General features: G+C 44.4%; 1 protein-coding gene across 2 annotated transcripts in view; it reads left to right on the plus strand.

Moving 5' to 3' along the window:
• Positions 1-27,747, plus strand: part of DPP10 (dipeptidyl peptidase like 10) — a 512,154-nt gene that overhangs the window by 144,286 nt on the left and 340,121 nt on the right. For both annotated transcript variants that reach the window (XM_060262084.1, XM_060262085.1), the window contains 2 exons: positions 9,785-9,905; positions 13,027-13,181. In XM_060262084.1, the coding sequence (XP_060118067.1) occupies positions 9,785-9,905; positions 13,027-13,181 (276 nt within the window). The remainder of the gene's footprint in view (positions 1-9,784; positions 9,906-13,026; positions 13,182-27,747) is intronic.

The following is a 27,747-nucleotide window of genomic DNA, read 5'->3' on the forward strand; positions in this document are numbered from 1 at the left end:
TTGCTGATTCTGTGAACTTAGGCAGATCATGAGAAGGAAGACAGGAAGCGTTGCAACAGTGCTTAGTTCTCATGGCCCTTTATTTACATACCCAGGGAATGCTGTTAGCCACTTAGGGTTCAGGTAGCAATTTTTCTCCAGGCCAGTTTTTTGAGGGATCATCGAGAGTGTTTTGTATCGTTTTTGTCTTTTGGGTATGGAACAGGTGTCATTGGGTGTGTGTGTGTGGGGGGGAGGTATTTGTGAGTTTCCTGCATTGTGCTGGGGGTTGGGCTAGATGACCCTGGAGTCCCTTCCAACTCTATAATTCTATATGGAACAGGACTGGGTTTAAAACGCCTTGACTGATTTCCCTTTTAATATATATTCTTGTTTTAACACCCTTTAAGGTCCCCAGGCATCATCATCATCATCATCATCATCATCATCATCATCATCATCATCATAATTTTTATTTATATCCTGCCCTCCCCCCCCAAAGCAGGCTCAGGGCAATTATAACATTGCAGGATGAGTGTTCAGGGGTTTTTGTACTGCTGGCATTCCCTTCAGTTTACATAGTTTTTCCTCAGTCTAATCTCAGTTCTTTCAACCCATTCCTGCTTAGTAAATTGGATCTCTCACCCTTTGTTGCTATGACCTGTAAATTTTGCTGTTGCCCTTTATAATTCACAGGGATCCACACTGACCCTACTACAGGAATATTTTCCCCAGTTCATGTCTGCAGTTTTACATTCACATTTCCCAGGCCTCTGAGCCCTACTTTACTCTATTGATATGTCTTTTCATTAAACACGGAAGCCCCCGTATCTATCTCCATGTGTACACGTTTGTTATTCAGTTCCATGGAGACTATATAGGATTATACTTTTTTGCCTTTTGAGAATGCATTGTGTGGACAAGGCCTTCTTCCCCTTCTGCCTCTTCCATATAGGAAGTTTCCAGCTGCTTTGCTTTGCCTTTGCCTTTTGGAGGATTTGTGTCTCTCTCTGGGCTGTGTTGCACTCTCTGAGAACTATCTCTACATTTTCTGGCTAGATGTTCCACTTTTAAACATTTATGGCACTGAGATCCTTTGTGTCTACATACCAAGGCTGAGTGATTTCCTCCACACTGGGAACATCCCTCTAGGGCTTGAGGGGGTAGCTTTTGGCTTTGTATTTTATTTATGGGGTTCAGGTGTGAATCCTTAAATTTTTTCCATGCTATCTCCATGGCTGTCACCAGTTCTACAGTTTTGGTCCAAGTCAGGTTGCCTTCTGACAATAACAGCCTTTGAATTGTCTCATCCTGATGGAGATAGGGCTTTGAGAGCCACACAATATGTGCAAAAGAGCCACATGTGGCTCCCGAGCCACAGTTGGCCACCCCTGTTATACACAGACCATGCTTGGATGAATGCAAAAATACATAATATAAAACATGCATGATATAAAACACAAAAGAAACAGAAACACTGGGTGCTCAACTCTGCAATTTTATTACCTGATCAGATGAGAAAAGAAAGAGAAAATTATTTGGAACAATATTTTAAAGACAATGATAATGGCAAAGTTTCTGATGCGATACTTTGGGATGCCATGAAGACAGTTTTAAGGGACCAAATTATTGCATTGACATCTTTCTTCAAAAAAGAAAAAGAAAAATTGAGATCAGAACTTGTAATAAAAATACAGACCTTATAAAGAACACAAAAACGCCTAATATTATGAAAAAAAAAATGGTATCTGAATGTAACAAAACATCATGTCTTGTGGCTCTCAGACATCTGGCATTTATTTTATGTAGCTTTTACATTAAGCAAGTTTGGCCACCCCTAGTATATAACTTAGGGAATGCTTTCGAGCTTCCCCAACTCAGAAAAAGAGTCTTACAATTAAAACAAACATACTGGATCAAAAATCTCTTTGAAATTTAACATAGAATCAACTAACAAAAGTTATGAAAGATGCACAAGGAAAGATATATACAAAAAGCTCACAAATTTTGAATCATTTTTTCAATTATTATGATTTGTTAGATCAATCAACTCAAACTAAACATTATTCAATTTTATGATATTTACAATCAATTAATAATTTACATTTCATACAAGATCATGGAAAGCTACTAGATGTCCCGATAATGGAACAGTAAGTTTCAGACATAATAAAAAGACTAAAAAAATCATAAAGCCCCAGGAAATGACAGGATTTCCTGGAGAATTTTATAAATCCTATTTTCATGTTTTCCCACAATACCTAGTAAGAGTATGTAATGATATAATGCCTGAAGGCATATTATCCCCATCATGGCCCCAATGTGCATTACTTTGCACTTGGCCACATTGAACCTTATTTGCCACAATGCTCACTTGCCCAGCCTCAGCAGATCTCTTTGGAGTGCCTCACAATCCTCTCTGGTTCTCACCACCCTGAACAATTTAGTGTCATCCACAAATGTAGTCACTTCACTGTTTACTCCCAACTCCAAATCATTAATGAACAAGTTAAAAAGTATTGGACCCAGTACTGAGCCCTGTGGCACCCCACTGCTTACCACCCTCCACTGCGAAAATTGCCCATTTATACTCACTCTCTGTTTCTTATTAATTAGTCAGGGTTTTCTTATCCGCACGAGGTCCTTTTCCGCGTGACTATTGAGCTTAGGAACTTTGATGAGGAACTTTATCAAAAGCTTTCTGGAAGTCAAGGCAAACAACATCTATTGGGTCCTCTTTGCCCACATGCTTGTTCATCCCTTCAAAGAACTCTAACAGGTTAGTAAGACAAGATCTTCCCTTACAGCACCCATGCTGAGTCTTCCTTAATAACTTTTGTTCATCAGTGTGCCTACTAATTCTTTAATAACGGTTTCCACCAACTTTCCCGCTATTTAAATCAGACTGAGTGGCCTGTAATTTTCCAGATCTCCTCTGGAACCCTTTTTAATGATGGGGGTGACATTAGCTATCTTCCAGTCCTCAGGAATGGAGGCAAATTTTTAATGAAAGATTACATATTTTTGTCAGGAGATCCACAAGTTCACTTTTGAGTTCTTTCTGAACTCTTGGATGTATGCCATCCAGGCCTGGTGACATCAGTTTTTAAATTGTCTATCAGTCATAGGACCTCCTCTCTCGTCACCTCAATCTGACTCAGGTCTTTCAACACCTCTCCCAAAATCAGCATTTCTGGAGTGGGCAAACACTTCTCATCTTCCACAGTGAAGATGGAGGTAAAAAATGTATTCAGTTTCCCAGCCATTTCCCTATCCTCCTTCAATAATCCTTTTACCCTTGATCATCCAAGGGCCCCACTGCCTCCCTGGCTGGTTTCCTGCTTCTAATGTATTTGAAGAAAATTTTGTTGATCTTTATGTTTTTTGCAATATGCTCCTCATAGTCCCTTTTTGCCTGCCTGATCACAGACTTGCATTTTATTTGCCACAGCCTGTGTTCCCTTTTATTAACCTCACTTGGACTAGCTTTCCATCCCTTAAAGGAATCCTTCTTACCTTTTACAGCTTCCATTACTTTGTTTGTTAACCATGCAGGCCTTCTTCTATACATATTTGTGCCTTTCCTGACTTATGGTATATATTTTATCTGATCTTCTAGGATTGTAGTTTTAAATAGTCTCCAAGCTTCCCCAAAGATTTTGACCTTTCTTTTCAGTTTCCTCTTCACATGCCTACTCATCTCCACTTTCTGAAAAATGAATCTGTCAGCAAGACGAGTCAGGAATTTATTTGACCTTTCAGTTTTAGCAGAGTTGGACTTTCAACAGATATCCACTTATTTGTTGTTGTAGATTTTCCGTGCTGTGTGGCATTGTGAGACCTGATGTTTTGCCAGCAACTGTAACTGGCATCCTCAGAGGTATAACCAAGAAAACTGGAGTTCTCTCTGGGTCAAAGTGAGAAGAAGATGGTAGGCAGGTAATTTATATCTACTCAGGAAGGTGGAGTAGGGCTGAGATTATTTTGTAGGAGCTTCCCATGTGACATGCTAATGGAGAAGCTTTCCTGAGGAGGTTCTTTTGTATATGGATTGGCTATTTAGATTCTAATCTTATCTGTAGTGCTGTTGTAAGATGTAGAGCATTTTGTGTTTTTCAGGACTGGAAGCCATGCCCTATTCATTTTTAAACTTCCTTCCTTCCTGTTAAAATTGTGTTTATGTTTATGGATTTCAATAGCTTCCCTGTGTAATCTAGCATGGTAATTGGATGTGTTTTCCAGCATTACAGTGTCTTGGAATAATACTGTGTCCTGTTTGAATTAGGCTATGTTCAGCCACTGCTGATTTTTCAGGTTGGCCAAGTCTGCAGTGTAAGAACATAAGAACATAAGAGAAGCCATGTTAGATCAGGCCAATGGCCCATCCAGTCCAACATTCTGTGTCACACAGCGGCCAAATATATATATATACACACACACACACACACTGTGGCTAATAGCCACTGATGGACCTCTGCCCCATATTTTTATCTAACCCCTTCTTGAAGGTGGCTATGCTTGTGGACGCCACCACCTCCTGTGGCAGTGAATTCCACATGTTAATCACCCTTTGGGTGAAGAAGTACTTCCTTTTATCCGTTTTAACCTGTCTGCTCAGCAATTTCATCGAATGTCTTTTATTCTTGTCTGGATGCGTGTGTCCCTATTGTGTGGTCCCTATGTAAACCTGTCCACAACTGCAGGATGCGTGGTACACTCCTGCAGAAGAGAGGGGGTCTCTTCTGCCTTTTGCTGATCGTAGCATCTGTTATATTTTTTGGTGTGTCTGAATACTGTTTGTAGGTTGTGTTTCTTATAGCAAAAACACCTTTTTTTGTGGGAGATTGCTTCTCTTCAATGTTTGTTTAATCCTTGGTTTAATCACTTTTCTGATTTCATTCTTGGAGTAGCCATTTGCTTGAAGTACCTGGTTTAGGTGATTTAGTTCATCATTGAGAACATGTGGTTCACGTATCCGCCTTGCACGGTCTACTAATGTTTTGATTATGCCTCCTTTTTGTGGAGGGTGGTGATTGGCATTTTTGTATAAATAACGATCTGTGTAAGTTGGTTTTCTGTAGACCTTGTGACCTAATTGAAGGTTAGCTTTCTCGATGACCATGACATCTAGAAATGGGAGTTTACCCTCAATTTCTTTTTTCATGGTGAATTGTATGTTTGGATGGATATTATAAGGTGGTCTAAAAACTCCATCAATTCTACTTCACCATGGCTCCAAATAATAAAAGCATTGTCTACGAACCGAAACCAGACTGTAGGTTTTTGGGGTGCAGATTCTAAATCTTTTTCCAAAATGTTCCATGTAGAAATTTGCTATAACTGAGCTGAGAGGGCTTCCCATGGCAACAGCATCCATTTGTTCATAGAATTCGTTATCCCATTGGAAGTAACTGGTTGTCAAACAGTGGTGGAATAAGGCTACTATGTCCTTTGGAAAAATTGATTAACAAGTGCAAGTGTGTCTTTTACCGGAAGCATGGTAAACAGAGATACCACAACAAAACTGACGAGTATGTCCTGTGGGTTGAATTTCAGAAGACTGATTTTGTTGATGAAATGTACTGAATCTTTGATATATGTTGTGGTTTTTCTGAAGTGGTTCTGTAAAAGACTGGGCAGATATTTAGCTAATTCATATGTAGGGTAACCTACTATGGGTCGGAGTGGGACTGAGTCCTTATGAATTTTAGGGAGTCCATATAGTCATGGTGGCTGTGCATAGTGTCTTGCATAGGAGTTTTTTTGCATGTCAGAATGAAGTGAGGAATTCCTGATCAGTGAGCTCATTTGTCTGGTGATTTTGCTGGTTGGATCTCATTTTAGCTTTCTGTATGTAGTGGGATCCAGAAGTTCTCTAATCTTTCTTTTTTAATCTTCCGTTTTCATTATCACTATGGCATTGCCTTTCTCAGTTGGTAGAATAATGATGTCTGGAACTGCATTGAGGGTCTTGATGGCTTTTCTCTTTACGTGTTATATTGCTGGTAGGTAGCTTTGCTTTTCATAGAATCCTTGTTGTTTCCCCTCTTATAGGGTGGCCATAATGTCTGAAGGCCAGCCAGGGACACCTTTGGGGGGGGGAAGGTAGGGGTGCGCACGCACGCTACCGGAAACAGGAAGTGACGTCACTTCCGGTGACATCATGCCACCACCGGAAACAGGAAGTGACATCACTTCCTGTGACATCATTTCTCCCACGCCACCTGCCAGAAACAGGAAGTGACATCACTTCCTGTGACATCATTTTCCCCGTGCCACCTGCCGGAAGCGGGAAGTGACATCACTTCCTGTGACATCATTTCCCCCAAATGACATCATTTCCCTCAAATGCCACTGCCGAAAACAGGAAGTGCCTTCACAGCACTTCCTGTGACGTCCCCAAAAATCCCCCAAATATCACCGCCGGAAACACCAAGATTATTTATAGAGAGGGAAAGGGGGAAGTAAAGTGAGAAGACTAGAGAGAACGGGTTCCATGCTGAGAAGCCAGTCAGATTCCAGTGAGATTCCAGTGAGACTGTGCTGCATAATGCAGCCTATTTATTTTGTCCTGTTTGCTCTGTTGGCTCTATCTGCGCCACCTTCATCACTTTCGGGGTGTGGATCCCCCAGTGGGGTCGCCTCCCGACTCCCTCCGCTGGCTGTTTCTGATAGCCCTGCACCCCCTCTTTCACGCGCAGGGACACTCCCTCCCTCACTCGCCGCCTTCCCCGCCAGCGCGCGCGGCCCACCGCCTCCGGGGCTGGCTAAACCGGGACCTCTAATGGTCCCGGTATAGCCAGCCCGGGAGGCGGGAATAGGGGGCCAGAACCGGGACATTCCCGGGTGCCTGGGACGGTCTGGCCACCCTACCCTCTTATCTCTTCAGCTTCTTCTCCAGGTAGATGACGAATAGCAACTTCCACAAGAATTTCTGTGGGGGTGACTGCAAAGTTACCTCCCTTGGCTAAGATGGAATTTTTTTCAGTGAGAGTTGATTGATGGCAATGTGTGCGTTGTTGAGTATTGGGTTTGTCTGTTTTTTATTCTGGAATTTTTTAAACTTCTGCTTCAGTCTGGGAGTATGGCTTGTTAAACCTTGTTCCATTTTTCTGTAGGTGAGGTTATCAATCTTGTCCCAATCATTCTCATTTTTTGGCTGGTGTTGATGTGCAAGGACGAAAGCTCCCCCTCCTCCACCCTTCCATATTTTCTGTCTCTTTTAAATGATTTGTATCCTTCATTCCTAATATTCCAATTGTGAGTGTCAACCCACCAGGTTTCAGTGATGCCTATTAGGTCATAGTTCCCTTTCTGTATTGCAATTTCCAGTTCCTCCTGCTTGTTTCCCATTCTCTGTGCATTAGTGTAGAGACATCAGAATCCATGTTTTATGCTCCCTCAGATTTTAATCTATGTACTTAGCTGCATGTTAATGTTACCTGTGTTCAACTTCATGCAAAACTTTAGCCTTCTTATCCCTAGTTATGGAGATCGTACTAAGTTTTGTATTTTTGTCTCTCTCCCCCATTGTCAGACAACTTTTTCCTGAATTAAAATGCTTAGCTGAACTGCTGCCATCTTGAACCACTGTTACTAACCATGAGAAAGATAAAGCGCCTCCAGGGACAGCCACTTGGCCATCCCAGGAAGACAAACTGTAACAATAAGATAAGGGAGAGGGACCGTGTGAATCTTCACACCTCAGCTCAGCAATGTTTAGAATTGTGGCTTTGTGTGACACCCTTTGATGTATTCCCCTTAAAGTATGCTCTGCACTGCTACATAGTATCAATCCCAATTTCTTCGTTCTGATGCCTATGGATTATCAAATAAAGCCTAACTTTGTATCAAATCAAGGTCTGGTTGATTTGAGATCCCATTGTCTGACACCCGTATGATTTAGTTTAAAGCCCTCCTTATTAGTTTTGCAAGGCTCTTACCAAATACATGTCCCTCTACCTTTGTGAGGTGCGAACCATCTTCCGATAGAAGAGCTTCATCTTGACAGCATAAACCATGGTCCAAAACTTCAAACCTTTCCTGATGACACCATCTATGTCATTTGCAGTAGTGTTCTTTCCCTTCCTAAGCTATGATCTTTGACAGGAAGAACTGACGAAAGCACAATCTGTGCTCCCAGGTCCTTCATCTTCTTACCCAGAGCCACATAGTCTCTTTGAATACATTTTGGGATGTGCTGAGCAGTATCATTTGTTCCCACATGATCAGAAGGAAAGTAATTTGTGGACCTGAAGAGTGTTCCTATTCTTTCAGTAACATTCTGGATGTGTGCACCCAGTAGACAACATACCTCTTGAGATAACAAGTCTGGTTGGCACACTTCAGCATCTATCTTTTTCAGTAGGGAATCCCCAACTGGTAGCACACACCTTCTTTTATACCGGGAAGCAGAAGCTGAAGTTGTCTCATTCTCAGGGGGTCTGAGAAATTTCCTTCAAGCTTTCTGGAGGCTGGGGAAGCAGCCCTCATTCCAGTAGTCCAGAATCAATATTGATGGGGAGATCCTGGGACCGATTGCTTAGCAACAGAGGCTCAGAACATCTCCTGATTATTCTGCTTCTGTGGGTTACCTTTTTCCATGCCTCTTCATCCTGAGTTGGTTGCTCCTCCATTCGCTGAGGTACCTTTTCCTCCTCCTGTCGCTCTTTCAAGAACACTTCATGGGGTCTGTTCATAAAATCTTCACCTTCCCTTATTAACTGGAGTGCAGACAAATGTGGCTCAAGTTCCTATATCTTCTCCTGCAGCAGGTCTAATAGTTTACACTTGTTGCAAGTGTAATTGCTCTTACCCTCAGGTAAGAATATAAACATGCCGCAGACTGTGCATGTCACCACCTCTGCTCCTTCACCAGAAATCTGCGTAGTGCATCTTCTAGCTTCACAAATTGTTTTTACAACAACGTTCTGCTCTGCCAAAGGAACTTTTCTAGTTCAAACACGCATGCATTAATTTTTTTTCTGAGTCTTTGGGGAGGGACTAAGGGAATGATACAAAGGGGGAGTGGCAAGAAACCTTGCTAACCACAGAACTGCTGAACTCAATATGTGAAACAAGACAAGAAACCTCACTAACAATGAACTGCAGAACTCAGTAAGTGGAGCAAGACATGGCAAAAAGAACTACTGCAGAATCAGTTATTCAGTTCCAACATTCTATGACATGCCAGAATGAGAGGTGAGTCCCAGATGCAGAAATGCTGTTTAGCATCTATATTACACAGTTTGGGATACAGCACAGGAAAAAGTGCAAGATCTGGCACAACTGACAGTTTATTTTCTGAACACTAGGAAAATGCAAGTATATAACACTAGCATTTGCTCTATGGAGAAATTACATTGAAACTATTAAAGTGTTTACTGGAAGCCTGGCAAATATGTATGCCTCATGACAAGGCTCATGCCTTAGTGACAGGGCAGAAGATTCCATATTCAGTCCCTGGTGTCTTCAGTTAATAGAATCAGGCAGGTGATGTGAAAGACCCCCGCCTGAGACTGGAGACCCTCTGCCAGTCTGACCTTGCTGGACCAACAGTCCAATTTAATATAAGGCAGTTCCATGTGTTCTTGTGTGCATTCTGACTTTATCACTTTCCATTTATTGTGAGATAAAAAATGTGCATCATAAATAGAAATCAGGTCAGGCATGGAAATGCTCAGTGAAAAGCTATGAAAATTGAGCCTTTACATTATTATTTAATTGCAGGGATTGTATTTCTGGCAGTGACATGAAAATATTCATTGATATCTGCTCATACCTTTATCCCTCTTACCTAATTTAGATTTATATATTTGAAAATAACATCTACTACCAGCCTGATGTAAAAAGCAGTTCATTGCGATTGACATCCTCTGGAAAAGAAGGAATTGTTTTTAATGGAATTGCAGACTGGTTATATGAAGGTAAGCTGTACTGACACAACTTCATTATGAACACAGAGAACATACCCTTGTATAAAATCTCCAAGAGAAATCTGTTTATTCCAGAACAATGTGGCTGATGATTGTTTTATGTTTTTCTTTGCAAAATTCTCTGCATTTGTAAGAAAGGCATGACTGTACATAGCACTAAGTAAATGCAAGAAGCCTTTTGCCAATATAAGGAGCCTGCAGGAGAGGTATTTCCATCCATTTTTCAGTCATTTATGTGCAATAAAACATTAATATACGTTCCTTACAAAAATGCCACCAATATTATTTTTAATAGAATACTACATGTAACAGTTATCCTGGACATAAAAATTAGAGGTACAAATCCAGAAGGCCATTAATGCTGCTAGTGGTCTGTCAGTTTGTTCCCCCAAACAGATTTATATAGGGCAATGGAGAGCACCCTGGCCGCCTTGTTCCATTATTTTATGCCGTTTCTCACCACTTACTCTCTGAGCATATGAAAGGAGAAATAGCCATGCCCAGTAAACTGATGCCACCAATACACACACACACAATCTGGTTTCTTCCAAATCTTTTAATATTGATAATTGAATATATAAAGGCACTGGGTGAAGTAAACTTTCAATTTTCTACCAGTCTTATGGCTGTGGTATTTATTTTATTTTATTTATATCTATTTATTGATTTATTACTATTTATTTTATTATTTTAGATTTCTATCCCACCCTCCCCACAAGCAGGCTAAGGGCAGGTAACAACAATAAAGAAACATTAAAAAACAGGCTACATATAACCCTAAAAACAGTTATAAAATTTAAAACAAACTAAAAGCTGATGAAGCCTAAATAACAATTATAATATAAACCCCCATGAGCTGAACAGATGGAGTGGAGTCAAATAAAATATATTCAGTATCAATGCTCTGTATGGGCAGATGGATGGCTGGTTTCCGCAGGGAGGCCAGATAACTGAGTGTCCACCGCCTAAACCAGGCCCTGCAGAACTGCAACAGGCTCCGCTGAATCTTTTTTTCAGGCAGGAGCATGTTCCCTCAGGTAATGGACATCCTTTGGACCAAAGATAACCAGTAGGTGTTGATCAGTGGAGTCCAGAGTTCTCAGGGAGGGGAGAATATGGAGAGAGAGAGAGAGAGAGAGCCCCTTAGATATGCTGGTCACAGACCACTCAGGACTTTAAAGGTCAATACTATCACCTTGAAATGTATCTGGTACTCAATTGGCAGCCATATGTGCCCACATGGGCACCATAGTCAGCAGGTGTGCTACTGCATTTTACACCAGCTGGAGTTTCTGGGTCAGGTTCAAGGGTAAACCCACAAAGAGTGAGTTACAGTAATCTCACCTGGAAGAGACCATTGCATGGATCACTGTGGCCAGATCCTGGGTGGAAAGGTAGGGGTCTAATTGCCTAACCTGCCATAGATGATAAAAGGCATACCTGGCAACTCTGGTGGCCTGGCCTACCATAGACAATGAGGCATCCAGGATCACCCCAAGGCTCCTACTGCTCAGCTCTGGTATCAACAATGCCCCACCAAGATTTGGGAGTTTAATTCCCTAACTACCCCCATCGCAGCTCAGAGACAGGACCTCCATCTTTAATGGATTAAGCTCCAACTGGCTCAGTTGCAACTGCCCACCCACAGCCTCCAAGGCTCAGCCCAGATTTTCTGTGGTGAAGTCCAGGCAGCCATACATCAACAGATAAATCTGGATGTCATCAGCATATTGGTGACAACCCAACCCATTCCTTCATACATACTTCCATACAAACCTAACGAGGGGGTGCATGTAGATGTTAAACACTGGTGAGAGGATTGCCCCTTGCGGTACTCGACATTCTAGTGGGTATAGCTGGGAGATCACCTCACCAAGAGTCACTCTCTGTCCCCAACCATAAAGAAAGGAGGAAAACCATTGGAAGGCAACCCCCCAACCCCTATGTTGGCAAGGTGGTGCGTCAAAAGATCATAATGCAGTGTGTAGAATGCTGATGTCAGATCTAAAAGCAACAGCAGCATTGACCCGCCCAAATCCAGATGTCCTTAGAGATTATCCGTGAAGGCGACCAGCACCATATCCATCCCATGACTGGGACAGAAACTGGATTGGATCTAGGATAGATGCTTCACCCAGGAAAGCCTGGCATTGCTTGGCTTCCACCCTCTCTACAACCTTACCCAGAAAAAGTAAGTTTGATACTGGGTGGTAGCTGGATAGGACCACAGAGTCCAAAGATGTTTTCTTTAAGCGTAGATGTACCACAGCCTCCTTCAACCCCACTGGAAAGGTCCCTGACAAGAGGGACTTGACAATCTCTTTCATGGGAGCCTGAACACCATCCCAGCAGGCCTTGACCAACCTGGATGGGCATGTGTCCAGGAGGCAAGTGGTAGGCCTTGCAGCTACCAGGATTCTGTCAACATCCCCCAAGGACAGTTGGCTGAAATGGTCAAAACAAGGACCAGAAGATGGACAAGGGGCTTCCAGTTCTTTTACTGTTTCAACTGTGGCTGGGAGGACTTTAACTGAAATAGCTCACAAATGCCTCACAGCCAATAGCCAATTCCCTACTATTTTGTTTGCCTTGTGGTAATGTGATCAATGATCAAATAGTTCTAAATGACTGGGCCAGGTGTGAGCTCACAGAGGCAATGGAGGCCACATAGAAAGCTTTCTTTGCAGTCTTCACTGCCATCCCATAGGCTTTTATATAATGATGTACCTGCTGCTTCAACAGCTGCCACCACCTTCGCTATAGCCTGCTCAGCTCTTGTTTCATCCTCCATAGCTCCAGGGTATACCACAGAGCTAGTTTGGCATGAGGGCAGAGAGGGCTCCAGGAAACAATCTTATTGATGGCTTCAGATGATGGCTTCTAATGAGGTGCCAGGGGGAAGCGGATCCCGCAGAGCACCCTGAAGTATTACATGAAGTAGGCTTGGTGGTGCTTTATTTCACTTTACTTTTAGCACTACTATATATCTATACCAAGTGACCTTAAGCAGGACTCACTGTGAAAGGTCTAAAGAAATGCCACAGCTTTTGTTTCTGAGAGAGAGAGAGAAAATTCTGGTTTCTTGTGTTTTAAGAGCATTTTTCCCCCCCAGAGGAGCTGCTTCATTCTCATATTGCTCATTGGTGGTCACCTGATGGAGAAAGACTCGCCTTTCTAATGATAAATGACACATTGGTACCAAACATGATTATTCCTTGGTTTACTGGGAGTCTGTATCCAAAAGTGAAGCAGTATCCATATCCAAAGGTAAGGAATCATTAAATACAATTTTCACTATTTGCATGTGGATTAGTGAACCAGTTGTTTATATTCAATGTAACCCAAACTAGTTTTTAACATTTTTTTGGCATCACTTCTACAGAAATTTATGTTTAGAAATCTGGTTCTCTCAAATAGTTGTGTAGTGGTTGTGGGATAGTGTGACAGACAAACCCAAATTTATCCCCTTTTCCATACCTGCCATTCCACTTTATACACTTGTGGTTTGGAGAGAAAACCAACAATGGCCAATCAGGGCCCTCCAAAACCTTTGAAAAGAAAAAGGAGAGGCAGAGGAGAAGAACAAACAACAGTTGTTGAATTGTTTGAGCCAGATAAGACTTAGAGGTACCTTAGACAGGTTAAGGATTTTGCTCTGTCTCCAGTCACTTCAGGTGGAAGTGAGCTATTTAATATGGTGGCCTGGTGTTGCATGCACTGGATTATGGTTCTCATATAGAGTCTTTCAGGGTTATTTGGAAATGATAGGGTGGCAGAGATCTGTGGTTTTAAAAAGACTCTAGTGAAGAATCTCAAAGATTAGGAAACCTGTAGAAGACAGTTTGCAGCCCTGTGGCGCAGAGTGGTAAACTGCAGTACTGCAATCCAAGCTCTCTGCTCATGACCTGAGTTCAATCCCGGTGGAAGCTGGGTTCAGGCAAGTGGCTCAAGGTTGACTCAGCCTTCCATCCTTCTGAGGTCGGTAAAATGAGTACCCAGCTTGCTGGAAGTGTAAAGTGTAGATGACTGGGGAAGGCAATGGCAAACCACCCTGTAAAAAGTCTGCAGTAAAAACATTGTGATGCAACGTCACCCCAGAGTTGGAAAGGACTGGTGCTTGTTCAGGGGACTACCTTTACCTTTAGAAGACAGTAACAGCTTTTTAAGTAACAGCCAAAGTAATCTGGCAGTTACTGGCATTCCCTCTACTCTGACGATAGATAGATAGATAGATAGATAGATAGATAGATAGATAGATAGATAGATAGATAGATAGATAGATAGATAGATAGATAGATAGATAGATAGATAGATCTCTGTGTGTATATTATTATTATTAAGATAGATAGATCTCTGTGTGTATATTATTATTATTAAGAAATTGTATCTCTATAGCTCAATAAGTTGGTCCTGAACATTCACAGTTTACATTCCCCTTACTGTAGCCAGTTTAGTGTAATGGTTAAGTGCGCGGACTCTTATCTGGGAGAACTGGGTTTAATTCCCCATTCCTTCACTTGCAGCTGCTGGAATGGCCTTGGGTCAGCCATAGCTCTCATAGGAGTTGTCCTTGAAAGGACAGCTGCTGTAAGAGCTCTCTCAGCTCCCCCTGCCTCACAGTGTGTCTGTTGTGGGGGGGAAGTAAAGGAGGTTGTGACTGCTCTGAGACTCTGAGATTCAGAGTGGGTGGGATATAAATCCAATATCTTCTTCTTCTGTATAATAAATCTTTCTTTTGGTGTGTTCAATCTCTGTTCTTCTTCTTTGTATTAAGGATGAAAAGATTATGAAAAGGTTACAACCAGGTTTTATAAAGGCAGGGAAGAAGATACCTAAGGAACACCATCATGATTTCTCTCAAGGCTAGCTGTAAATAGTGGCAACTACTGGCAGACCAGTAAATTAACATTTATTTGGCCTGTTTCATTAGATGTCCTTATTGGTATGGTAGGGAAATGTTGTGGGCAGTAGTCCTCAACCTGTCACATACAAAAAACATTTTAATTGTATTTGGCAAAGTGGCTTTTCATGCTTCCAGGCAAGGTTTGCGGCTCAGTTGTACAGCATCTGCTTGGCATGCAGAAAGTTCCAAGTTCAATCCCCAGGATTCCAGCTAAAAAACAAAATGTTATAGAGTAAGTGATTTGAAAGACTACTTCCTGAGACCCTATATAGCCACCGCCAAGTAAGAGTAAACAACACTGACTTTGATAGACCAGTAGTCTGGCTCAATATAAGGTAGCTTCATGTGTTGCACATGATGCATAGGCCTTTTTGAAAAGAAAATTTAAAAGTAAGGAAAAATGCTTTGACACAGTCTAACATCAATTTAAATACCTTGATAATATTCATTTAAATGGAAAAGATGACTACATGCTTAATTTTCAAAGTAAACAGAAGTTCCAAGTAGCCATGTTGTTCCAAGGAAAAAATAAAAATCCATTTAATATTTTTTGTTAAGACCAGTCTAAATGATACAAACAGTATGTAAGCCATTGAGTTCTTCAGAGCTCTTCCTCAGGCTGGGTGTCAAGCTCCAATCGTCCCAATAACGATATCCTTTGTTTATTTCAAATAGATTCATTTATTAAGACCTAGAGACAAGACAGGTAACTGAAAGAACTGAAGAACCAAAGCACATACAGAGATGTATAATGGGGGTTCACAGCCGTTACTATTTGATGGGCACTTCTACCTTAAGGGTTAAATGTTACTACAATAAACAACAAAAGAGGAAGAACTGCATATCAAAGAGATAAGGACGTTTGAAGTTACTAGAGCATTCATTCTCACACTCGTGAGACATAACAGCGTTTCATGAGAATCTAAACATCCCCTAGCCAGATGGCCCTGGCTATTAAGTAGTAAATACTGCAATTCAACTTCTAAGGGAAAGATATATGCAAGAGTTTGACATACTGCCCCCCTCAGGCGGGCCTTCAGGGTTTTGGGGGAAATTGTTTGTAAAATTGTTTGATTAACAGCGGAGCTTTTACGTCCATTTCAACTATCCATGCATCATGTGAGGGTGGGAATTATTTCCATCTAACCAAATAATACAGCACCCCCTGCTTCAGCTTAGCGTCCAGGATCTCTCCCACTTCGTGATGGTTCTGATCCCCCACTGGGATTGGTTCCGGCGCCTCGGGTCGGGGTGCCATTTTGTCCCCCCAGGGTCCTAACGAAGTAAACTGGAATGGAAAACGGGGTGAACTTTACTAAACATTTTAGGCAGGTTTAATTCCACAGTCACTTTGTTTATCACCCTTTTGATTTTAAAAGGCCCCACGTATTTGTAAGCCAGTTTCCTGAAAGGTTGATGCAATAATAAGTTCTTTGCGGACAGAAACACGGTATCACCCACTTTAAAATCCCAGGTGGGAGAATGATCTTTGTCATAGTGTTTTTTATAAGTCTCTTTGGCGGCATCTAGGTTCTTCTGCATTGTTGCTCAGACTTCGCTCTGTTTGGCCCATCACTGTTCAAAAGTGGAGGGAGGATCCTCCTGTTCTCCCCCCGGCAGGAGAGGTAACGGTTTCCCTTCATAACCATTCACCACACGGAAAGAGGTGGGTTTTGTAGAGCTGTGCATACTGTTGTTGTATCCATACTCAGCAAATGGCAGCAGTTCTTTCCAATTTGATTGCTGATGGTTTACAAAACCCCATAAATATTGCTCTAGTAGCACATTCGTTCATTCCGTCTGACCATCTGTCTGGGGATGGTAAGCTGAACTTAACCCCTACTCAATGTTAGTCAATTTGCAGAACTCCTGCCAGAAGTTGGCAACGAACTGAACTCCACAGTCACTAACTAGCTCGGTGCCGCTCAGTGCAGGTTGCTCCCATTTCCCGATGGCCCTTCTTACCAGGATTCTTCACTGGACTCCAATACTACTATAACATCCTCATGTTGTGGGGCAGCCATGGCGATGCTGCGTTGGCCTAGAAGTCCACAGCATATTCTTTCACAGATCAGGTCCATTGCTGCATGTCACACAGTGTGGCTAGGGCCCAAGTCTCCTGTAGCAGGTCTTCATACTGGGTTAGGATGGCTCATAGAAACAGTTCTATGGTGTCCGGTTCAGGACTGCGGGTCTCATAGAGGCTTATGTATCATCTCTTGGCTGCTCCTTGTAGTTTTGACCCCAAATAGTTCACCTGGCTAAACTCATCGGGGAAAATGTGCCCCCAATAGTACATGAAGCTGTTAGCTTGTATGGTGAAGTATTCTACTTCTTCAAGATCCCCGTCAAAAGTAGCTGCCAGCTCTCACCCTCTCCTGTAATCTTGGGAAGGAGGGAGCAGTTGTGCTGGAGGCACTGGGGTTGCAGCTGTGCCAGTGGCCCCTATGGCTGCAGCAGCGGCTGTGGGGCCAGTGGCAGCTGGGGTGGTGGCAGCCTATCTTGCAGGGCAGTCGGTCGCTGTAGGGCCAATGCTTGGTTGATCTGCTGACCAACCTCTTGTGTAAGGCGTGCGTTGTTCGCCCGTATTGCTTCCCTCAGGTTGTGTGCTATCTCCACAATCTTGAACCTCATCAATTGGAGGAAGTCTCTCAGATCCGCTCCGTCTTCTCCCCCCTTTGTCATCAGGGATCGGGCTTGTCACCTTCTCTTCCCTTCCATCACCCCCTCTTGCTCCTAGCTGGTTTTGGTCATCCTCTGCTTCCCCTTGTAGTTGGAGAGGGGATAGTTCCAGGATTGCATCTCATCTGGCCGGGCCAGCATCCATTAAGCTGGTGGATCTGCATGGCCCCCAGTCCTTTTGGGGTGATGAATAGTCGCTGGATGTGCAGGGGAGAAGCGCTCCCAGCCTTTCTCCTCATGTCCATTATGTGCCATGGGGGTTGCTTTGGGATGGCTCCTGGTTCCCAGCCTCTGGTTTCTGGAGAAGCTGGTCGATCTGGGATTTGACGGTTGTCTGGTGCTTCTTCCACCATAGTGTTAAAAGTTACCAGATCTGGTTCAGTTCCAAAGTGAGAGTTCTTTCAGAATTTCAAGCTCTGATAGTCCCAATAACGATATCCTTTGTTTATTTCAAATAGATTCATTTATTAAGACCTAGAGATGCTTGCAAGACAGGTAACTGATAGAACTGAAAGAACCAAAGCACATACAGAGATATATAATGGGGGTTCACAGCCTTTACTATTTGGCGGGCACTTCTACCTTAAGGGTTAAATGTTACTACAATAAACAACAAAAGAGGAAGAACTGCGTATCAAAGAGATAAGGACATTTGAAGTTACTAGAGCATTCATTCTCACACTCGTGAGACATAACAGTGTTTCATGAGAATCTAAACATCCCCTAGCCAGATGGCCCTTGCTATTAAGTAGTAAATACCACAATTCAGCTTCTAAAAGAAAGATATATGCAGAAGCTTGACACTGGGTTTTTAAAAAGTGGGGGGAGTTGCTTCAAACCACAATCTTGAAACCATTACTGCTGCTAGACTTCCTAAGCCATGCCAACTAAGAATGTGCTGGCATGTAATGTGTAGTTGGTATCACACATCCTTGGCCTTTTGTAAAGAAGATGGTGAAAAACAATGACAGCCTACATTGTGAATATAAAAACTGAGTGGTTAATCATACATCTCTGAAATGACAGTTTGGATTCCATTCTGTCATTGTTAGAGAGCATGTGGAAATGGACTTTTCAGCTTTAAAATGTCATCATTGTTCTAACTCCTTTTGTTATAACTGTGAATATGGGGATGTAGTTGTAGGTAACCACCCATGTGGGAAATGTGCTGTATGTCCCTTTGCTCTTAAGACCAAGGTATATGTCCATCCTAATGATAGTGTTAAGATTCCTTTACAATTCTTCAATATTGTAACACATGTTTGTGTGTGTATGTGGAGATATGTGAGTGTAACAGTGTCTACATGGGCAGTACCACCCAGCCCATTAAGATTAGGATTTTGGAACATGAGTCTCACATTAGGAACAAGGTTCTGGAAGCCCCCTCCCCCTTACAGAACATTTGCTGTCTCAAAAGCACTCTACAGATGACATGAAGTTTTGTGCAATATATAAATATCAGAATGTTCCTAATACCAACCAGGATGTAGATAAAGGTGAGGTCTTACCAGAGAAAAGTAAAGCGACACTATCCCTTCATGTGATCTGGACACTATACTTCTGTTGACACAGCCCATGATTCTATGAAAGTGTTACTTCAGAAGGACAGCTTCTGGATTTTTAAACTTAACTTCATGGAAACTGCAGGATTGAATTCCACCATTGATTATGTTTGTTACCTATAAAATTTATAAATTTTATAAAATTGGTTATATTTTATGTGCTCATGTCCTCACTTATATATTGTAAAATATGACTTTACGAACTAGCACAGGTGTTATTGATTGTTTGCATATAATGTTACAATGTGCCTAGTCTCATTGAGAAACTTTTCTCCAGAAAATTGATGTTTGAGACTTTGCTCTCTACTTTTGAATGCTGAGTGCTATTTTTTTAGATTTTGAAAGCTTAGTGTCTGATATGCAGTTGGATTTGGACTCATTCATGTGTTATAAATGATTTGGATGAAGGAATAGAGACAATACTTATTAAATTTGCAAATGATACTAAATTAAAAGGGGTTGCAAATAGAGCAGAAAACAGAAACAGGATAGAATCATAGAATCATAGAGTTGGAAGGGACCTCCAAGGTCATCTAGTCCAACCCCCTGCAAAATGCAGAAAACTGACAAATACTTCCCACTAAATTCACAGGATCCTCATTGCTGTCAGATGGCCATCTAGCCTCTATTTAAAAACCTCCAAGGAAGGAGAGGCGACCACCTTCCGAGGAAGTCTGTTCTACTGACGGTCAGGAAATTCTTCCTAATGTTGAGCAGGAAACTCTTTTGATTTAATTTCAACCCATTGGTTCTAGTCCTACCTTCCTACCCATTTGTTCTAGTCCTACCCTAGTCCTACCCATTGGTTCTAGTCCTACCTTCTGGGGCCACAGAAAACAATTCCACACTATCCTCTAGATGATAGCCCTTCAAGTACTTAAAGATGGTGATCATATCACCTCTCAGCCGCCTCCTCTCCAGGCTAAACATCTCCAGCTCCTTCAACCTTTCCTCATAGGACGGTCTCCAGACCCCTTAAGCACCTTCTTCATCGCCCTCCTCTGGACCCGTTCCAACTTGTCTATATTCTTATTAAAATGTGGTGCCCAAAACTGAACACAATACTCCAGGTGAGGTTTTACCAGAGCACAGTAAATCAATACCTTCACATCACGTGATCTGGACACTATACTTTTGTTGATACAGCCCAAAATTGCATTTGCCTTTTTAGCAACCTCATCACACTGTTGACTCATGTTCAGCGTATAGTCCACTACGACCCCTAGATCCTTTTCGCACATACTACTGCTAAGGCAAGTCTCCCCCATCCTATAACCATGCATGGGATTTTTTCTACCTAAATGCCGAACTTTACATTTATCCCTGTTAAAATTTATTTTATTGGTTTTAGCCCAGTTTTTCAGCCTGTCAGGGTCTTCCTGTATTCTGTTTCTGTCTTCTACTGTATTTGCAACTCCACCCAATTTAGTATCATCAGCGAAGTTAATAAGCATTCCCTCTATTCCTTCATCCAAATCATTGATAAAGATGTTGAACAAAACAGGTCCTAGGGCAGATCCTTGAGGCACTCCACTTGTCACTCCTTGCCAAGAGGATGAGGAAGCACTCTTTGGGTGTGATCTGTCAATCAGTTACAGATCCACCTAATGGTAACAGGATCCAAACCACATTTTACCAACTTGTCAACAAGGATAGTGTGTAGAACTTTATCAAAAGCGTTACTGAAATCAAGATAAATAATGTCTACAGCAGGGGTGGCCAACGGTAGCTCTCCAGATGTTTTTTGCCTACAACTCCCATCAGCCCCAGCCAGCATGGCCATTGGCTGGTGCTAATGGGAGCTGTAGACAAAACTTTTCCAGATATAGACAACAAGCTGACAGGTCGGTAGTTACCGGGATCCTCCTTTTTTCCCTTCTTGAAGATGGGGACAACATTTGCCCGCCTCCAGTCTTCCGGCACTTCTCCTGTTCTCCAAGAATTCTCAAAAATAATATCCAGAGGCTCAGAAATTACATCCGCAAACTCTTTTTGAACCCTTGGATGCAGTTTATCTGGCCCTGAGGACTTGGTTTCATTTAAAGAAACTAGGTGTTTATGTATTACCCCTATGCTGATTCTAGATTGGAACTTCATACCCTCCTTATATGTTCTGTTTTTGCCATGTTGAGCACCGTTTCCCTCAGAAGAGAAGACTGGAAAAAGTAGGAATTGAGCAGTTCCACCCTCTCCTCATTACCTATTACAATTTCACTTTCCTGCCCTTGCAACAGGCCTGCCATGTCCTTGGACTTTTTCTTACTCTGAACATAAGAAAAGAACTCCTTTTTTGTTGTTTTTAGCATCTTTGGCCAGCCTAAGCTTATACTGAGCTTTAGCTTTCCTAACTTTTTCTCTACAAGCATTGGTAATTTGTTATATTTATCCTTGGTTATAAGGCCCTCCTTCCAATTCCTAAAGGAGTTTTTTTATTTTTCTCAAGAGAGCTGTTTGTGGAGCCAACTTGGTGTCAGACACTGGAAAGCATTCATGTTATGATGTGATGCTGTGTTCAAACTGCAATGTGTTAGTTGACCTAACTGACTCCATTTTCTAACATTTGCTACTAACCCCAAAAAGAAACCTTGCATATCAAAGTAGAAGTGAAACTGTTACTAACCCTACTGTGAATTCCTGTCCTTGATACTAACAAAGGCAACAACCCTTTGAAGATAAAATGTCTCAGGGACAGCTATCAGAGCTGTTTCTGTGAGAATGGGAACCACAACAAGATAAGGGAAAGCAAATGTGTGAAATGTATCACTATAGTGTGGGAATGTAGATTTGTTTAGAAACCCTTTGATGTGCCTCTAGTTAAAACATCTATGCTCTAGGAGAGAGTATCAGTTCCAATGTATCCATGCTCAGAAACCATGAACTATCAAATAAAGTCTTAACATTGTAACAAATGGAAGTCTGCTTAATTTGAAGTTCCATTGTCTGACATTTTGGAACTGATCCAATACAGGTTTATCTGAACCGGCAACTTTTAAGCTAAATGGCTGCCAAATTTCCGGATAACGGAGAACCCACCAAACCGGTGGAGGAGCCGAAGACCCCTCCGGGAGTCAGCATCGACAGACGGAAAGGGGGGTCCCCGCTACACTTCACGACCCTTCTCGTCACCCCGCAGAAGTGGAAGCCCCGCACCTTGACAGCGCTCATGGATGAGGCAGCGGGACGATATGGAAACATGTTCGCCAGATCGGGTAATGGGGGAGACGGCGTCCCGAAGCAGTGGAAGCCGCGGACCTCTACAGTGTTAATGGACGAGGCCGCGGGGCAGTACACTGCGCTGCTGACCGGGACCAGAGCCGAAGGCGAGGATGCCGGGGCGGGGAAAGGCGCGGAGGAAGGAGATGGCCACTACCCTCGGAGGAGCGAGGAGGCACGGATACTATGGGATGAGATGTTCGTCTGGGCAAGAGAGATTCACAACGAAGTCCAGGCGAGTCACATCCAGATCACCCGAGAGCTACAAAGACAGCTGAATGCAATCCGGGAGCAGATCAGGAACCTGCCCAGAGAGGGCCCACGGGATCCCCCGGGGGACACGCCAGCCGACGGCCTGAGAGATGAACCAGAGGAGCCACTGGGAGGGGGAAGAGATGGAAGAACCGCCATGCGAAGCGCCAGCGCAACCAAGGGGCCCGATTCCCGCCCCGGGACCGGGGCCAGGGCAACCACTGGGTTGGCCGAGAGGACCTGCGCTACCACCTGCACCAGCTCCATGGGACGGCACAAGGGGCCGGGAGCTGCAGATCACCTTCGATGGGGTCCCAGAGGAGGTGGAGTACTTCACGATCCAGTGCAACAGCTTCATGACCCACTGGGGGGTAACCTTCCCGACTGAGGCCAGTCGGGGGGACTACCTAGCCTCTAAGCTGAAAGGGGCAGCCCGTAAGTGGTTCGTCAGCCTTTATGCAGCCCGCGGCCCGGCGCTAAGGTCCATGTCCGAATTCCTGCAGGCGATGCTGCGCCAGTACGGGGACCCGCTCCAAGAGATGAAGGCCCTTGCTGCCCTGAGGGGAATAGAGCAGGGGTCAAGAACGATTCGGGAGTATGCAGCCAAATTCCAGTTGTTGTGCTTTAAAGTGAGAGGTTGGAGCGAGCGCATGAAGTATGAGGCATTCCAGAACGGCCTCAACGCAAGCATCCTCGACCGCTGTCACGCCCAGGGTCAGCCAGAAACCTTAGTGGGGTGAATCCAGCTGGCAGGTGAGGTGGAGACGAACCTCCAGCATGTGATACTCCGCTGCCAACAACAAGTGGCGGGGAAGGGGGGGTGAACCACCAAAACCCCAACCAAGTTGGAGGCGAAGAAGACCCCCATCCCAGTGGCCAGCTCGACCCCCAGCGCAGGGCGGAGATGCTTCAGGTGCGGGGATCCGGGACACCTGATGGTAAGCTGCCCTGAGAAACCACGTGCCCCACAATCGGCGGTGAAGGCGCTGGCAGGAACCCCAAAGAAAGCGAGTGGGAAGCCAAAGGAGCCCAGTCGGGGTAGCGCAGCCACGTCGGTGGTGATAGATGAGGATATTATGACCATCGAGGACTCCAGCGAAGAGTTGTGGGACCCTGAGCCAGCGGAAAACGACAGCGACCTGCACTGATGGGTGCCAAGACGCAGGTCGTGAAGCCGCCGGCACCAATTACGGTGAGAGTAACGGGGGAACTAATGTTCATGCAGGTGATGTTGCTGAACCCCAATCTAAAAAGGTTCATGCACACCCGGGCCCTTATCGACTCAGGCTGTACGCGGGAAATAATCACCCCCCCGGTTGGTGGAGGCCCTAGGGCTAGCTAGAACCCCGCTCCCGCAGCCCATCCAGTTCGAACAGATGGACGGGACAGTCATGCAGGGCGAGCCTTGCACCGAAAAAACCCAGGCGTTGCCAATGGGGACTCGCGAGCACTGGGGGATCGAAATCTTCGTAATAGCCCCTTCCTCTTTGTTTGACGTGGTGGTGGGGGTGGGCTGGCTAGCCAGGCACCAACCCGACATCCAGTGGGATGCCCACACCATAGACTTTACCAATTGGCGGTGCACCCATCACCACTGGAGGGAGGAATGGGGCTTGAACCCGCCGCCGCAGAGCGAAAAAATCTGCGTGATGGTGGAAGAGATAAAGTCGATCCCCAGGGAATACAGAGACCTAAAATGAGTATTCAGTGAGGAGGAGGCCAATGAGCTACCACCCCATAGAACCATGGACTGCGCCATCGAACTGATCCCGGGGCAAGAACTCCCCCGGGCCAAACTGTACTCAATGGGGTGGGCGGAGAAGGAAGAACTTAGGAAGGTTATTGATAAGAACCTGAAGCGGGGGTTCATCAGACCAGCCACAGTACCCCACGTGGCTCTGGTCCTGTTCAGGAAAAAGAAGGACGGGAGCCTGAGATTTTGCACAGATTTTCGTGGGATTAACGGGATTTCCATGACTAATGCGTACCCGATTCCCTTGATTAAAGGCCTTCTGAGCACGGTGTCGGAAGGGAAGGTGTTTACCAAACTCGACCTCCGGGACGCATATTTCCGAGTTAGAATCAAGGAAGGGGATGAGTGGAAGACGGCGTTCAATACGCCCAAGGGGCAGTTCGAATACCTAGTCATGCCTTTCGGACTACAAGGGGCGCCGGGAGTGTTTATGAACTTTATAAATGAAGTACTGAGGGAATACCTGTAAGGGGGTGGTGGTGTACCTTGATGACATCATTATTTATTCAAAAGATCTGAAATTGCATGTACCGCTGGTCCAAAAAGTATTAAGCACTCTGTACCAACACAAATTGTATGCTAAATTGTCGAAATGTGAGTTCCATCAGACGGAACTAGATTACCTGGGGTTCCGGGTCTCGGGGGACGGGTTGGCAATGGACTCCGCTAAAATACAGGCAGTGCTCGATTGGGAAGCACCCCGAACCCGACGGCAGCTACAATCTTTTCTCGGGTTCGCAAATTTTTACAGAGGGTTCATAAAAGGGTTCGCCCAGGTAATACTGCCGCTAACCGAGTTGTTAAAAACAAAAGGGAAGGGGACGGAAGCAAAACGGCCGGGGGCGAGCTTGCACTGGACACCGGAATGCCAAGCCGCTTTTGAAAAGCTGAAGAGGCTTTTCATCAGTGAGCCAGTGCTTGCCCATCCTAATGAGCTAAAACCCTTCGTGGTGCAATGAGACGCCTCCGACGTCGCCGTAGGGGCAATATTAATGCAGAAAGATGATGAAGGAAGGCTAAGACCTTGCGCCTATGTGTCCAGAAAATTCTCAAATGAGCAGCGGAACTGGTCAGTGTGGGACAAAGAGGCATTCGCCGTGACCTATGCTTTAAAAACCTGGCGGTCATGGTTAGAAGGGGCCTGAGTGCCTTTTGAAATCTGGACAGACCACAAGAACCTAGAAGCCCTAACGGGGAGAAGGAAACTAACGGCCAAACAAATCCGGTGGGCGGGATTTTTCGCCCAATTTGATTTTGTGCACAAGCACATCCCGGGCTCACGGAATTTCCTAGCCGACGCGCTCTTGCGGCTCCCGCAACATGAGAGTCAGCGAGAGGAGGTGGTGGACTCCCTAATTCCCCCCTCAGCCGTAGCGGGGGGGGGGGGGGTGACGACTCGATCAGGAAAGAGAACGGATCCAGAAGGACCGTGGGGAGGGGAAAAACGGAAAGAGGAGGCAGGGAAAGAGGGCAAGAGCCTCCCCGACGGAGTAGAGAAGGGGGAGGGAGGCTTCTGGTACTACCAGGGGAAACTTTACGTGCCCAAGAGCTTATGTCAAGAGGTACTACAACATTGCCACTGCAACAAACTGGCGGGGCACTTTGGCTATGTAAAGATGCTTCACTTGGTGAGCAGGCAATTCTGGTGGCCCCAGATGAAACGAGATATTTCAGAGTTTGTGGGCTCCTGCCCCACCTGTATCATGGCAAAGAAGAGAGGCGGAAAGCCGCCGGGGCTCCTCCAACCCCTACCCATGGCTTTCCGACCCTGGGCAGTGGTGTCCCTAGATTTCATAGTAGAACTTCCCCTTTCCCAGGGGAAGACAGTAGTGCTGGTAGTAGTGGACACTTTTTCTAAGCAAGCACACTTCATCCCATGCAAGCAGCTCCCGACAGCTAAGAAATTGGCATACTTATTTTTCCACCACGTGGTCCGGCTCCACTCATTCCCGGAGAAGATCATTAGCGACCGCGGGCCACAGTTCGTTGCCAACTTCTGGCAGGAGTTTTGCAAAATAACAGGGATGGAACAGGGGCTGAGTTCGGCCTATCACCCCCAGACCGACGGACAGACGGAGAGAGTGAACGGGCTTCTGGAGCAGTACTTAAGATGCTACATCAACTACCAGCAATCCAATTGGGTCGAGCTCCTGTCCTTCGCTGAGTATGGCTACAATAACAGTGTGCATAGTTCCACCAAGGCCTCCCCTTTTCAGATAGTTAACGGGTACGAGGGGAGACCTTTCCCATCCCTACCAGTCACCAGCGGGCCCTCAATCCCCAGTTCTTGTCAGCAATGGTGGGAGGGCATCAGAAAGGGGTGGGAGGTCATTCAGGACAGCTTGGAGGTGGCAAAATGGACTTACAAGGACTACTTTGACAAGAAACATTCTCCACAGTGGGAATTCAAAGTGGGGGAGAGGGTCTTTCTGTCAACAAAAAACCTACCTCTGTTGCAAACTGGCATACAAATTCCTCGGACCTTTCAAAATAAAGAGAGTGATAAATCCAGTCACTGTAGAGCTAGAGTTGCCAAAGATGTTTAGTAAGATCCACCCTGTTTTTCATTGCAGTCTTCTTCGCAAGGACCCTGGAGCCACATCCTGGCACCCCCGCCCTCCAGAGCCACCTCCTATTCAAGTGAAGGGCCAGAGCCACCACGAGGTGCAGGAAATCTTGGACTCTAGAGTCCAGAGGGGGATATTGTACTATTTGGACCGCTGGAAACACTTTCCCCCAAGCTGTGATGAGTAGGTGAAGTCAACTGATTTGCAGGCGCCACAACTGCTAAAGAGATTTTACCTACCGCACCCAGACAAACCCCGAGCAAGAGCTTAGGGGGGGCAGTATGTCAGACGTGTAACTTAGTTGTAGTATTATGATGTATGTAATGTACTGCTTGACATGACTAACACCATATTGTACTCTGCTATGACCCTGCTTTTTACTAACCATGAGAACAGCAACCTGTAGTCTTCCCCAAAGCAATTCCAAACCGCAAGGAGAGGAATTTCACACCCAGCCTAGAAACCATCTGGGCCTTTGAAGTTAGCATGCCCAAGGCAACCAGTGGGTAGCTTCCTGGGAGCAAGATAAGGGAGGTATGGGAAGCACTGACTGTCTCTGAGAGTGTGAAAATGCTATATTGTTTCCTTCCTTTGAAATGTACAAAAAGGCAAGGCATGGCCTTGGGAGTTATCAAACTCAACTTGCATCTCTACTAGACTGATTGTTCTCAAATAAATGGATTAATTTTGCAACAATATGATCCGTCTTTGTTTGAAGTTCCTCGTCTGACAGGAAGTCTGCCTAATTTGAAGTTCCATTGTCTGACATTCGGCTTCTTTAGGCTTCTTGCATTTTTTCTTCTCATAGGAATCGTCTGTGATTGCACTTTCAATATTTCGCTTTTAAGAAACTCCCATCCCTCTTGAACCCCCTTCTTCTTAAGCATTTCTGTCCATGGGA

Source organism: Heteronotia binoei, chromosome 21 (assembly GCF_032191835.1).
Source record: "Heteronotia binoei isolate CCM8104 ecotype False Entrance Well chromosome 21, APGP_CSIRO_Hbin_v1, whole genome shotgun sequence".
In the NCBI taxonomy this organism is placed as follows: Eukaryota; Metazoa; Chordata; class Lepidosauria; order Squamata; family Gekkonidae; genus Heteronotia; species Heteronotia binoei.